The sequence below is a fragment of the Saccopteryx leptura genome, chromosome 7 (genome assembly GCF_036850995.1).
Source record: "Saccopteryx leptura isolate mSacLep1 chromosome 7, mSacLep1_pri_phased_curated, whole genome shotgun sequence".
NCBI lineage: Eukaryota > Metazoa > Chordata > Mammalia > Chiroptera > Emballonuridae > Saccopteryx > Saccopteryx leptura.
The window spans coordinates 18209265-18224913 of NC_089509.1; the positions used below are offsets into that span (position 1 = coordinate 18209265).

The 15649-nt window shown below is 36.3% G+C and overlaps 1 protein-coding gene across 3 annotated transcripts in view; it reads left to right on the top strand.

Annotated features, from left to right (window-relative positions):
- RAB3GAP1 (RAB3 GTPase activating protein catalytic subunit 1) overlaps positions 1–15649 on the top strand; it is a 69285-nt gene that overhangs the window by 18357 nt on the left and 35279 nt on the right. For all 3 annotated transcript variants that reach the window (XM_066346302.1, XM_066346303.1, XM_066346304.1), the window contains 4 exons: positions 1536–1614; positions 8481–8600; positions 10227–10392; positions 15462–15561. In XM_066346302.1, coding sequence (XP_066202399.1) covers positions 1536–1614; positions 8481–8600; positions 10227–10392; positions 15462–15561 — 465 coding nt within the window. The remainder of the gene's footprint in view (positions 1–1535; positions 1615–8480; positions 8601–10226; positions 10393–15461; positions 15562–15649) is intronic.

Sequence of the window (15649 nt, forward strand, 5' to 3'; positions counted from 1 at the left end):
TCACAATGTATACAGTTATCAAATTGTTATGCATCTGAAACAAATATAATGTTATATGTCAGTTATACTTCAATAAAAACTTAATTATAAAAGGTTTTGTGGTAAAAACAGATTGCCATATTTCAATATAGGCCTGAAATATCTGGGCATTTCTTGTATAGAAATGAAATTGTATCACCTTTTCTGTTATATATGTTCTCATGAACAGAACAGATAGTGTCTGCATTTAGATTCATAAACTAGGATAGATAACATTGACCATGTATACACATATGCAAGATAATTATTCAACAAAATAAAATAATGAAATCAGAAGGTGAAATGTATACTTTAAGAGTAAGGGGAAGAGAGAAATGGCCCAGGGATTTCTGGGTCCAATCAGGAGACTTCCTGATTAATGAAGGCAGTTGTTCAAAATACAGAAATCTTAAAGTATACTGTTTTGAGGAAAGAGCATAAATGAAGAAGCTGTTGTGTTAAGGAGGCATAGAATCAGTGATTGTAAGGTGAACAGATGACGGGCTGTAGTATGAGAGAAGAATGGATTTAAGATAGTTAAGACATTATTGTTGCATATGTGTAGGTATTGTGCAATTCTCATTTGGTTGTGATTGAAGCTGTAACTAATGGTAGAACTTAGAAATTATAAGTAAACCATTAGCTCAGTTAATATAGTGATACTCATTTAAAACTATTATCAAAGATCAGAAGATTTAAGTACTGATCTTTTATTTTGTTGAAGTTGCTTATTGCTTTAGTTAAGTAGAATGTCAAGTCACTAGTTCTCCTTTTACATTCTTTTTGCAAATTAATAAAATATAAATTTGTTAAGCAATTATAGCTATATAGCAAAAAGAAATATTTTTAACAAGTATCATGCTTTATGCTTTGAATTTATTATGCATTTATGAATAAAGGATGATCGTTGATGTTAGTATCTTATGGATAGAAATAGCAAGTGCTTAAAGATAGATGGTTATAAGTGGGAAGATGGTTAGTTGGTTTACAAGAACATTTAAGATCACCAGGGTCCAGCAAAGGCTAACCCTGGGAAGTGATAATGGAGTTGGCAGACCTAGAATTTTTAAGAAAAGTAGAGACAAGAGCAGGCCAAGAACAACAAATAAAACAAGGCTTTCTAGTAAGGATGGGGAATTGTATGAGTCATGGCTTATAAGAAAGGAAAATAGTATAAACACAGCAAAATATATGGGTGGGCAAAAGTAGGTATATAGTTGTTCATATGGAAAGTAATGCATTGATTAGTAAAAATACAAGAATAAAGTGTTTTGCATACTTACAACTATAAACGTACTTTTGTCCACCCTGCATATATATTTGTACACTGACTTTTTTGAAGAAAAGAGATTGAGAAAGACATCCCTCTTCCACCAAATCTTAGTGCTAGCCCTAGATTTAAATATTTAAGCAATTGCAAAACTACATGGACTAGCAAAATATATATTTCTTTAAATTATATTATAAAATTCTGCCTAAAATGAACAGTTAACTTTCATTGTATAATGTTTTTGTAGATGTTATTCCACAATCTATGCAAGATTTGCTCTGTATGAATAATGACTTTCCTCCAAGAGCACATTGCCTGGTAAGATGGTAGGTATACATTTTACTCAGAAAACTTTTAGTATGTGTGTTGGGGGCTCCAAGAACACCCTCAGGTTCGATAATTTGCTCAGAGGACCCAGAGGACTCAGCATATAGTTGCAGTTACTGCTATGATTTATTACAGTGGCATCATGCAAAGCGAAATCAGCAAAGGGAAAAAGTGCCTGAGGCAGTTTGGACACAGTGCAAGTGTTTGAGTCCTTTCCTAATTGAGTCACCCAGAACATACCTCCCTTAGCAGCAAATTGTGACAACACATGAAGTGTGTCTACCAGGGAAGCTTGTTAGAGACTCTGCTCTTAGGTTTTTTCATTGGGGGTTGGCACCTTCTGACTGATAAATAACAAAATTTCAGACTCCCAGAAGGAAAGCAGGTGTTCAGCATAAACCACATTGTTTGTACAAACAGTTTAGGCACAGTTATATTGTTAGTTAGGACAGTAGTGAGAAACCTCCCTAAATCCAGTGCCCAGGTGCTAGCCAAGGTCAGCTTTGCAAGCAGATCATCTGATAGCAGTCACAGGCCTGCAGTTAACTCTTTTTCTGCACAGTATGTATCACATCTAGAGTGGTATTTAATCTAATTCTGATGGTTAGTATATAGAGTACTTAAATATCATACAAAACTTAATATATATTGTTGGAAATTAAATTGAAATAAAATGTTGATATCAGTTACATGATAACATCAAAGCTCTAAATTATAAATGTGATGCACTACTATGAGATGCACATCACATTTAAAAGGTCTTTTATCTTTTACAGTTACTCAAAGTATGTCTGAACTTTATTTATTTTTGACATTGTGACATTAAAACATACCATCAACAAGAGTGACCCAAGTATGTGCATATGCTCAAGAAAGGAGACCCAGTTCAAGGGAATTTGTATACTGGTTTTAACTTACTCTGTTGGTGTGAGTTGGTCTTTTGATTTTTTTTATTATAGAATTTCTAAGGGTAAAATGATAACTATGTTTGGGTTTTTTTCTTCATTCCATTGTAATTGTAGCACGCAGACTATGTAGCACAATAAAAGGTAGAAGAAAATTATTTGCAAGTGCAAATAAACTGGTTATTTTTTCTCATATACTATTTTAGTGTGATATTTTAAAAACTGTTAACTAAATATAAACAATTATAAGAGGAATTTAATAAATTACCCATTTAATTTAATCAGAAGAATTGCCTGTTCTAAAAGGTGAATTTATACGCTTAACATGACAAAAATGTATTGGAAGGCAGCTGTTATAGAGCGTGAAATTCATGCATCCATTCATTTGTTTGACATTAACTGAATATCTACTGTTTGGCCACACACTAATTAGACAGGTTTATATTTTATTTCTAATTCAAGTACATATGTTGGCAACTTTAAGCAAATTACTTAATTTCTGTGAGTTTTTACAGTGGTAAATGTGAAATTTGGTCAAGTCAGAATAATAAGTACCATGTACCTTTAAGGGTAATTGTGAGGATTTAATAAGGTAATAGCATATTGTGTGTTTATCAAAATCTGAATGCTGTTATATAATTCCTGTTCAGCTTTTTCATATATATTTCCAGAAACCTATGTTGACACATAGTCCATAGTTGGATGCAGATAAAAACCTTTCCATTTACTTTTTTGTTTCAATTATAGTTTACATTCATTATTACTCTGTATTAGCTGCAGATGTATAGCATAGTGGCTAGACAATTATGTACTTTACAGAGTGGTTCCTCAACATTTGAAGTACCCACCTGGCCACATATATAATTGTTCTGATATTATTGACTGTATTCCCTATGCTGTAATTTACATCTCTGTGACTATTCTGTAACTACCAATTTGTACTTCTTTACCCTTTCACCTTTTTCACCCAGTCTCACTTTAAAATACTTTTTCCTTTAAAAATTTTTATTTTTAAAATTAACATACAGTAAAATTGTTTGTTTTGTTTTTTAACTGAGTTCACTTAGTTGTTCCATTTAGTTGTTCATTCATTGATTGCTTCTCCTAGGTGCCCTGACTGGGAGTTAAACCAGTGATCTCTGGTACATTGGTTTGACGCTTGATCCATTGAGCCACTCAACCAGGACATAATAATGTTATTTTTAAAATTTTATATACAGCCTAACCAGGCAGTGGTGCAGTGGATAGAGCATTGGACTGGGGTGCAGAGGACCCAGGTTCAAAACCACAAGGTCACCAGCTTGAGCGCGGGCTTACCAGCTTGGGCACAGGGTCACTGGCTTGAGCAAGGAAGGGGTCACTTGCTCTTCTGTAGCCCCCTGTTCAAGGCATATATGAGAAAGCAATCAATGAACAACTAAGGTGACTAAAGAGCCTTAAGGAAGAATTGATGCTTGTCATCTCTCTCCCTTCCTGTCTGTCCCTATCTGTCCTCTGTCTCTCTCGGTCTATCAACAACAAAAAAATTATTTACAACTGATTTTTGTGCATTGACCTAATATCCTGTGATGTTACTAGGTTCAGTTACTGCAGTGTCTTCAGGATTTTCCATATAAACAATCATGTTGTCTTTGAGTAGAGTTAGTTTTATTTCTTTCTTAACAATCTCTGTCGTTTTTTTTCTTGCCTTTTGAAACTGGCAAGGGCTTTCAGTTGAATAGGAGGAGTGGTGAGAATGGATGTCTTTGTGTTGTTCTGATCTCAGAAGAAAAGCATACAGTCTTTTACCATTAAGAACACTGTTAGCTGTAGGTTTTTCGTGGATGCTCCTTATCAGGTTGAGAAAATTTCCTTCTATTCCTATTTTGCTGAGAGTTTTTATCATGAATGGATGTTTGACTTTGTCAAATGCTTTTTTTTTTTTTTGCTTATATTGATATGATTATTTGTTTCTTCTTTAGATTTTTAATATGGTGATCACATTGATTGATTTTTGGATATCTAATTTTGTATGCCCCATATAAACCCCACCTTTTGTGGTATAATTTGTATTTGTGTATGTATGTATATATATGTGTATATGTGTACATATATTTGTATGTGTATATATACATATATATACTGCTCACAAAATTAGGGGATATTTCAAGATAAATATGAAGTGATTAAAAAAGCATTTGAGCCCTGGCCGGTTGGCTCAGTGGTAGAGCGTCGGCCTGGCGTGCAGAAGTCCCGGGTTCGATTCCCGGCCAGGGCACACAGGAGAAGCGCCCATCTGCTTCTCCACCCCTCCCCCTCTCCTTCCTCTCTGTCTCTCTCTTCCCCTCCCGCAGCCGAGGCTCCATTGGAGTAAAGATGGCCCGGGCACTGGGGATGGCTCCTCGGCCTCTGCCCCAGGCGCTAGAGTGGTTCTGGTCGCAACAGAGCGCCGCCCCCTGGTGGGCGTGCCGGTGGATCCCAGTCGGGCGCATGCGGGAGTCTGTCTGACTGTCTCTCCCTGTTTCCCGCTTCAGAAAAATACAGAAAAAAAAAAAAAAAGCATTTGATTTTTTTATTAAACAAGAACATCAAAAAAGCAAACAAGTCAAAGAAAGTTGTACAATTATGCAAATAAGGTACAAAATCAACTTATTTTTTCATTTTTTTTTTTTTTTTTTTTTTTAGTAAAGGGAGAGGAGAGAGAGAGAGAGGAGAGAGAGAGAAGGGGGGGGAGGAGCAGGAAGCATCAACTCCCATATGCCTTGACCAGGCAAGCCCAGGGTTTTGAACCGGCGACCTCAGCATTTCCAGGTTGACGCTTTATCCACTGCGCCACCACAGGTCAGGCCCAACTTTTCTTTTATTGGTGAAAATGCTCTATACAAAAGGTTGAAAGTACTGGAATATCTACACGTTCCGTGATCCCCTAATTTTTGTGAGAAGTGGATTTAATATGTTAATATTTTTGTTAAATGCTGTGTGTGTTTATGACTGTTAGGGTCTATGTTTTTGTTTGTTTGCTTTAGTGAGCAAGAGAGAAAGACAGGAAGGGAGAGAGATGAGAAGCATCAACTCATAGTTGTGCCACTTTAGTTGTTCATTGATTGCTTCTCATATATGCCTTGACTGGGGGGCTCCAGCCGAGCCAGTGATTCCTTGCTCAAGCCAGCAATTGAGCTCAAGCTGGCGACCTTGGGGTTTTGAATCTGGGACCTCAGCATTCCAGGGCGATGCTCTACCCACTGCACCACCACCAGTCCGGCTGGTCTGTAGTTTTCTTACACTTTTGTTTTGATATCAGAATTGGCCGCATAACAGGAGTTGGAAAGTATTTTGTTCTATTAGAACTTTTGGAAGCGAGTGTGTCAAATTGTTATTATCTTTAAATGTTTGGTACAATTTGCCATTGAAATCATCTGGCTCTGGAGTTCTCATTTTATTGAAGTGGCAGTTCCTTCTACAGTCCAGGCTTTAAGCAAAAGTCTTAGTTCCAATTCGTTGTCTCATGTACACCCATATCCCTGAGGGGCCATACAAAATGTAACAAACTGATTTGGATTGATAGAAAGTCCATGCACAGACAAAGCTTCAGTAAATCCAAAAGTAGAAGGAAGCTGACATGTTTAGGTTATTTTGGAGAGAGATTGGTGACATCATTGAAAATAGATGCAGTTTACTATTCCCATTGCCTCATAAGCAAGGGCATAGTTGTGGATGACAATATTTGAGTGATATGCTTCTGGAAGCATTGTTTCCAGTCCTCAGCTTACTTACATTTATTATTGGGGTATTCTTAGACATACTCTCCTAGTCTGGGTACATGCCACATACCACTTTCCTGGGATGAGTTGGATATATATCTTATCAATCTCAGATTATACAATTCACATTATTGCTGCAAAGCTAAAATACATGATATTCTCAGCCACAGACTTTTGTTCTATCTAGTCAGTCTAGTCCAGAGATTTTCAACCTTTTTCAGAATCTCATTTCACACATAAATCTAATTACTAAAACTGCGGCACACCAAAAACTATATTTTTTGCCAATGGGAAAAAAGTAGATCTAATTTTGATCCATTCCCACTAGAAGGCTATTGTATTGGCTGTTGCCATTTTTTTATTTGACAGTCTAAGGGAAAAGAGATCAGTGCTGCTGACTAAATAGGTATTGCTTGTTTTATCCCCAGATATACTTGTAGAGAAAGGCAATCACTTTGAGGGGAATACGGGGGAGGGGGTATGCATTCGGGGCAACACTAGAATCTATGTAAACACAATAAATTAAAATCAATTTAAAAAAATTTTTAAAAAGCCATCACAGTATTGTTACAACAGCATAAAACTGGAAGCAAAGTAGTGATGAGAAGGGGATCAGGTGCACAACATATATACCGTGTAATCTTATTTGAGGTAGGGTTGGTACATGGACAGATAGAATGTTTCTGGAAGAATGACCAAGAAATTGTTGACAGTGGTTTCACACTATGCAGGGATGGCATAGGGAAATAAATGATCTCTTGTTTTCTTCCAAGAACATTTTTTAAAGAAACTATTTTTAAAGACCTTTAGAGCTTAAAATTCACAACACTGGGCTCCTTCCAGTATTTGATGCTGCTTCTACATAACTAATTTTGATATCAGAGTTAGGGTGGAGTTGGGGTGATGAGATGAAATAAATTTTTGTTACCTAAACAATGAACAGATGATGGGTTGGACTTTTAAAAAAATATTTACTGCTCTCTGGAGGATTTCTTGAGGAAAAGGTTCATAAAAATAAGCACTCACGGCCCTGGCCGGTTGGCTCAGTGGTAGAGCGTCAGCCTGGCATGAGGAAGTCCCGGGTTCGATTCCTGGCCAGGGCACACAGGAGAAGCACCCATCTGCTTCTCCACCCCTCCCACTCTCTTTCCTCTCTGTCTCTCTCTTCCCCTTCCGCAGCCAAGGCTCCATTGGAGCAAAAGATGGCCCGGGCACTGGGGATGGCTCCTTGGCCTCTGCCCCACGCGCTGGAGTGGCTCTGGTCGCGACAGATTGACGCCCCCAGATGGGCAGAGCATCGCCCCCTGGTGGGCGTGCCGGGTGGATCCCGGTTGGGCGCATGCGGGAGTCTGTCTGACTGCCTCCCCGTTTCCAGCTTCGGAAAAATACAAAAAAAAATAATAATAAGCACTCACAACTCTTTGTGTATCTAGAATTAAAATCAGGCAAAAGAGTAATGTCTTTCATAAATCTTTATTTTTAAAAATTATTAAATAAAAGCATATTGAGGAGTGAATAGGACAGGAAATTTCAGTCATCTAGATCACCAACTTGAACTTACCTGTTTGTAAAGTTTGGCTGCAAATTTGTGGTTTTTAAAAGATTTGACGACTGAATGGGAAGTTTTCATTATTGTAAGGTACCATAGCAAGAACAAACCATTTTCTGATAATTTTATGATATCTATCTAATGTGTGTTACTGAGTAACTAAACTTCTGGCTAAAGACCTAAAACACTAGAAGTTCCTTAATTATGATACCTAAGTTAACCTTGTTCTCACTTTGAGACCACACAACTACATCATGGCTGATAATTATGTTTCTTCCATTTATTGGATCTTTTAAACTTTTTCTTTACACAATAGTGGATTTAATATTATCAGTTATGGTAATTAAAGCAAAATTTCAGTGCTGGCTTTCATCTTTTACCTTGAAAATTAAACCTTTAAAGCAAAACTGTTGTTTAATGTTCTTTCTTTTGTGATTTCAGCAAATTGCTTCTAATTTGTAAAGAATAGAGGGGAAAGAGTAGTTGAATTATAGAAATGTTTCACTAAATGGAGGAAATACAGATTGTAGGTTCAATTACCATTAAAAAAAGAATGACCTATACTTCAAACTTGTTAAATTTCCTTCAGGAGAATTTTTTTATGTTTTTCAAATAAGGGGTTTTTGTGTTCTGAAGTTTCCCATTTAATGGTAGTGATTCTTTTTTTAAAGGTATGGACTGCGAGAGTTTGTGGTGATCGCCCCTGCTGCAAACAGCGATGCTGTTCTCAGTGAATCTAAGTGCAACCTTCTTCTGAGTTCTGTATCAATCGCTTTGGGAAACACTGGCTGGTAGGGGGCCATTTTGAAAAACTTAGACAATAAGTTTATAACTATTTTAAATTATATTTTGTGAAGGAAAATGTTTACCAAATGGTAGAGTTTTTTTATTGTAATTGGGATTAGTACTTCTACATTACTGTACTGTGGGAATATAGTATATAAGACTAACTCAACAAAACCTTTAGAGAGAGTACTATTTTTGTGCTTTGCTTCCAGATGTTCAGTTTATTTAAATTTTGTTACAAAGTCTAATTTTAAACTTGACCACTGCATTACCTTTTTAGACCTCACCTGGGATTCTGATCATCAGGTGAATCAAAATTTTTGATGCTCTGCACATGTCTGCAAATGTCTGTGAAAGTGCCACGAGTATTGATTTGGGGATTACAAATAAATTTTGGCAAGTAGACTAATTTACACATATGGAAACCTGTGAATAGTGAGGATCAACTGATAAAGTAGAAAACATTTCACCATGACTTGGTTTTTGTTAGGTCAGCCAAAGGAGGGACGCACAAGGCCTGAGGAGTTTTATAAGAAGTTTGTTTATGTATCTGTAGAACAGACTGAGACCCTAGTGGCATCAGTGGAGAGCTACAGGAAGGGGGTGTCTGATATAGGGGTTGCTGCAGGCATTTGCTGGCATGCGATTGGGTGCATCTGGACATGCTCAGATTAGCATATCCTGGTTTATGGCCTTGGTTACAGATTGTCTCCTTTTTTCCCAACCATCAGGCTCCTCCCAATGGCCTTGTCCCAATAAGGGGGGGGGGAGATCAGGTGAGGGAAGTGCTTAATGAGGAAGCTTCCCTAATGAGATGTTGGGTGAAGAGTATTTGAGTTTAAAAGGGCTCTGGAGTTAAAGGAGCCCTGAACCCAAACCTAACAGTTTTATATGTATTATTTAATTGTATTATTAAATCTATTGAATCAAGCTTATATATGATGACCTTGAAAAGCATAATATGACATGATCACTTTTATTTTTATTTATTTATTTTTGACAGAGACAGAGAGTCAGAGAGAGGGACAGATAGGGACAGACAGACAAAAGGGAGAGAGATGAGAAGATCAATTCTTTGTTGCAGCACCTTAGTTGTTCATTGATTGCTTTCTCATATATACCTTGATCGGGGTCTACAGCAGAGCAAGTGACCCCTTGCTCAAGCCAGCAACCTTTGGGCTCAAGCTAGTGACCATGGGTCATGTCTATGATCCCATGCTCAAGACAGCGACCCCACGCTCAAGCTTGTGAGCCCATGTTCAAGGTGGTGACTTCAGGGTTTTGAACCTGGGTCCCTTGCATCCCCGATGCTCTATCCACTGTGCCACACCTCGTCAGGTGACACGATCACTTTTATTGGAGAACATTTTCATTTTCTTTTTTTTTTCTTTCAACCATTTTAAAACATTTAAATTTTCAACTACATTTTTAAAAATTTTCTGACTACAAGTGCCATTAGATGGCAGTTTCTTCAGTTTACTAGTATAAGGAGAAAAGAGATTGTCTAAGTCCTTGTTTAATGCTTTTAAATATCTGAGATTAGTATAATGTTACAATGAAAAATTTTGAGATTTAGATTTTTCAATATTTAATAAACTTGTAGTCTCTTCCTATTTAATTATGTCCTACAGTCAGGTGCCACTATTTGTACAAATTCATCACAAATGGCGAAGAATGTATGTGGGAGAATGTCAGGGTCCTGGTGTCCGAACTGATTTTGAAATGGTTCATCTTCGAAAAGTGCCAAATCAGTACACTCATTTATCAGGTCTGCTGGATATCTTCAAATCAAAGATTGTAAGTTGGCATTGATATTGTTAGTCTTTTCTGGGATCCACATAAAAATAGCAATTTGGTCATTTGATTGAGTATGTAGAAATATTTCTCTATAATATTGATAATGTAATTACTTGGAAGAAAGATGTAATTGACTACATGAAGTACTGTTTAAAGAAACAAAGTATCCGCCTGACCTGTGGTGGCGCAGTGGATAAAGCATCGACCTGGAAATACTGAGGTCGCCGGTTCAAAACCCTGGGCTTGCCTGGTCAAGGCACATATGGGAGTTGATGCTTCCAGCTCCTCCCCCTTTCTCTCTCTCTGTCTCTCCTCTCTCTCTTTCTCTGTCTCTCTCCTCTCTAAAAATGAATAAATAAATAAATAAAAAATTAAACGAAGTATCCAATTAGATTTTAATGTGCTAATGCTAAAGAATAATTAATTAGAACTGATTTTGTTTAGTTTATTAACGTGCTATGTTATCTCTCTACTCCTCTGCTAATAGGAATACTGCAGGTCTGCAAATAACTCATTGTTTCATTGTTTCCTTATGATGTTGATGAGGAAGAAAAGATCAATTCCCAATTGGGGCTACTGTCTATGTAGAATCTGCACCTTCTCCCCATGTCTATAGGGTTTTTCTCTGGGGACTCAGGTTGCCTTCCACATCCCAAAGATGTGCACGTGAGATGAACTGTTTTGTCTACATTGTCCCAGTCTGAGTGAGTGTGACCCTGTGGTGGAAGGGTGTCTTGTCCAGGATAGTCTTGCCTTGCGCCCTGAACTGCTGGAATAGGCTCTGGCCACCCACATTATGAACTGGAATAAGTAGGTTAGAAAATAATTCTTACTTGTTTTTATTTGTCTTTCTTAAATGTATGCATAGCTCACATTTATTTCAGTGTTTAATATTAGAAGTGTTTTAGGTCTTTAGTTAGAAGTTTAGTGGTGATTTTGTGACCAGAAATATGCTGTAGAAAACTCTTACCAATACCAATTAAAGTCACAGTTTCCAAGGATCTGTTGACATTAAATGAGAACTTACTTACTGTATTGCCAGACTCCACAAATTAGTGGGCTTTAGATAGCTATTCATTTGGTTAGGACTTTGTGAACTTCTTGAAGTGTGAGCTCCTGAGTTCTGAATTGCCTTTCTTTTTTTCAAATCTTTATTTGATTTGATTTTTAAGATAAATCTGCCTTATAGTTGATGACCGAGAGCAGCAAGGCTAAATGGGATGTGCCAGTATATCCTTACTGTTCTGTGAAATCACTGTCTCAGAGATGTGGAGGATTTGCCTGTGCTACTAATAGGTGAAAAAAATTAGGGTTTAAATTGAGGACCTATTAGAAAAGAGAGCAAAGCCAGATAAAGCAGGGGATGGAGTGGCTCTCTACTGAAAGAAGCATTCCCCTTAGGTGCATAAATGGACACCCATCTCACTGAAGTGATTAAACTTGATTAACAAACTGATATCAGGTATCTCCTGGTATGACACATTGAATAGGATATATCGTCACCCGTGTTGCATTCCTGCCAAAAATGTTTAACATAAATTAAAACATAAAGAAACACCTGCATATTTTTTTAAAAAGCCATATTTGGGGAAGTAACTAGCCTCTTCAAAAATACCAATATTATTTTAGACAAAACAAAGAGTGGGAGCTATTTAGATTAAAGGAGACTAAAGTGACATAATAGCTAGATGGAATATACGATCCTTGACTGGATTCTTCATCCAAATAAAATAGCCATAAATATTACAACAGGGACAATTTTAATTAGATTGTATATTAGAAAGTAGCATTAATGTTAAACCTCTTGAATGTGATAATTGTTTTGATTGTGTAAGATAATACCCTTGTTTTTAGGAATTATATGCTGAATATTTAGGGATGAATTGTCTTGATTTCTACAATTTACATTCAGAAGGTTCAGCCAAAAATATTTATTTATGTACATCTGACGATCTGACGTGTGTGTGTGTGGAAATGTTAATGGTTGGTGAACTTGGTAAAAGTCATATGGATGTTCATTATATAACATATACTAGTTTTGCAACCTGAGAGTTTGCAAATTTTAAAAAGGAGAAAATTATGAGAAAAATCCTGAAATTTTTTTAATAATAATTTGTTGGAAAGATAGGATTAGAACTTAATTTCATTAAAATGTTTTTAGTGTTGAGGCCCTAAATAGTGTAGTGATAAGATTATCACCACCCCATTGACATTTTTAAATGCATGTACTTGGTTAAGAATTTAAGTATTAATAAAAGCTTCTTTTTACTCTGCAGTCCCTCTCAAAATAACTATTGTAAGCAGTTTCTTGTGATTATCTCCAGTTTATTTTATTCTTTTAAAGACTTTATTTATTTGGGGGGGGGGGAGCAGGAAGCATTAACCTCCATATAACCCTTGACCAGGCAAGCCTAGGTCATTTGGGGAATCCAAGAAACAATGTGAACTGAGGAACGGAATTGAGACAGAGGAGAGATCAAAGGGACCAGAGGAAAAGAGGACAGAGGGAAAGGGGATGATAGGATGGGATAAACCTGAAGGGAAGGGGGGAGGGCGGTGTTGGGAAGGGGATAAGGGAGATGTTGAGGGGAATACCGGGGAGGGGGAGATGCATTTGGGGTGATACTAGAATCTACGTAAACACAATAAATTAAAATAAAAAATAAAATAAAATATAAATATTTTTTAAAAGCTTAGGCCCTAGGGTTTTAAACCGGCAGCCTCAGCATTCCAGGTCAACACTTTATCCACTGCACCACTGCAGGTCAGGCCGTGATTATCTCCATTTTAAAAAATAGAAGTATATATTTTAGAGAGTTCCATCTATACATGTAATTTTTTTTTTTTTTTCAAAAACTTTCTGGGCTTTGAAATACCTTACATACTGCTTAATTCTACATGTGTTGTTTTGATAAATTTTTGTAAAATGCCAAGTATGTGTTAATTTCTACTGCATTACTTTAATTTTGCTCTCACCAGAAGTTTCCGATTATATTTAATTTTTTAAATCAAATTTCTGGTCAGATGCAAATACTAATTTTATTTCTTCTTCCTAAAAAAAATTGTTAACAGCCTGACCTGTGGTGGCGCAGTGGATAAAGCGTCAACCTGGAAATGCTGAGGTCGCCGGTTCGAAACCCTGGGCTTGCCTGGTCAAGGCACATATGGGAGTTGATGCTTCCAGCTCCTCCCCACTTCTCTGTCTCTCTCTCCTCTTCTCTGTCCTCTCTAAAAAAAATGAATAAATAAAATTAAAAAAAAAATTGTTAACATTATTTTATGGATCTTTTTATATCACTCTTCTATATCACATCTTTATATCACATCTTCTCTTTACTGAAACTAGGGACTACCTTGTTCTGTAGGGTCTGACTTACCATAAATATGACTGTATTCTAGTTGTACTTAAATAAAAATGTTTCTAACCAGTTTATCATATTATCTGTCAGAACTTTCACCAAACTCACTCATCTAGATATTTAGTACCTCTTAAAATTGATTTGGTAAGAGTTGAGCTTAAAAATTGAGACCTGGTTTGGGTACTTTAGACATTTTACATAGTTAAAGCTCCCAGAATGTGACTCTTCCTAACTATCTTCATAAAAATTGTTCTGTAACATCTACTTGACGTGTCCCTAGGCCGTCCCCCTTTACTGGCAGTTACTTCACTTTCACATGGATCTGTTTCTTAGAAAAGGCTTCTTTTGCAGTGGGAGCAGTTCTGCCCTCTGGAGTCACATTAACTTGAAATCTGCCATAACCCTCTAAATATTTGAAAACTCGTGTGCCCTAGTCTTTTTCGGTTTAGACATCCATTTTTTTCAGCTGTTTTTATATTTCATGGTTTAATCATCTGATTGTTGATTTGAATATTTGTCTCTTTTAAAACTACATTTCATGTTTTGGAGAAAATTTTTTTGCAGGTTCATTTTGAATATTTAACATTTAAAATACTCTTTCCCATTTTTTCTAGTGATTTTGTAGTTTTGTGGTTGCTCCCTACCTGTAGAATATTTAAGAACCACATCTTAAAGTGGTGTGTGGAGCCTCTTGTTCTTTGGTAATGTTTGGAGTATTATATATCTGGTTTTGAAATTATTGGGTTGCTTGCTCAGATGATGGGAGTAGGTCCCCCCCAACACAATAACTCTCCCCAGTCCTATAGCTTCCAACAAAGCCACTATACCAAGCAGAAGTGCCCTGACCTAATATCTGTCTTAACAGTGCCCTCCACCCTTCTGGGTGGAATGCTTCTATCCCGAAGAGTACAGTCTGCAGTCCTAGGCTGTCTACTGCCTTGTTCTGCACCTGAAACTCAGCACGCATGTGTCATGAACCCCATTTATCACTTTGGCTTTATGTACCTTTTCTAGGGCTCACAAGATATGTATGTCATGTTTGATCTTAGCTATTTCTTTTTGGTTTTCTCTTTATTTATCGACATTGCTATCTGACTAGAACAGAGGTTATGTATCACAGCTACCTTGTTATAGTTTTAGACCATTTGTACCTTATGTGTGAACTCTTATTTGATATTGGGGCCTTATTCCACATTAATGTAGGGTAACTTATTGAGGGAAGCTGAGATCATAGGATGTTTGAATGATATTAATATTTTATGATTTTCAATGAATTTAAAGAGAAATCTTAAGTTTTCTGTTAACTGATTCATTAATATAGACTATTTTGCATTAGTGACCATTTGTCTTAGTCTAAAATTTTGGATCACTCTTCAAGACTAGCTTTAATTTGAGTTTATTTTCATTTGAAAGAAAGACAGGACATCAGTCATCTCTCCAAACCTAATCTTACACTTTGTAATAGTTTTACTTCATTTAAAAAATGAATTACAGGTTTTCGCATTTAATTTGAGAATTATAAATTATACTTGTATAATTAAAATTATATAAGATTTTTGAAAGAGTATTTTGCTTAATAACATTTACTATTTTGTTTCCAAGTAGTTGTTTAAACAGCTTTATTGTAATGTAATTTTGATCTCTAGCATTCTTTTTAAAAAACACTTTTTTTTAAAACTGCACCATACTGTCTTTGCATTTATTTCCTAGGGATGTCCTTTAACTCCATTGCCTCCAGTTAGTATTGCTATTCGATTTACCTATGTTCTTCAGGATTGGCAGCAGTATTTTTGGCCTCAGCAACCTCCAGGTGAGATCATTTAAAACTATATTTAACTTACTGAATATATAGAAAATATATTCAGAAATTAAAATTATTTAATATTGTATTTCACATG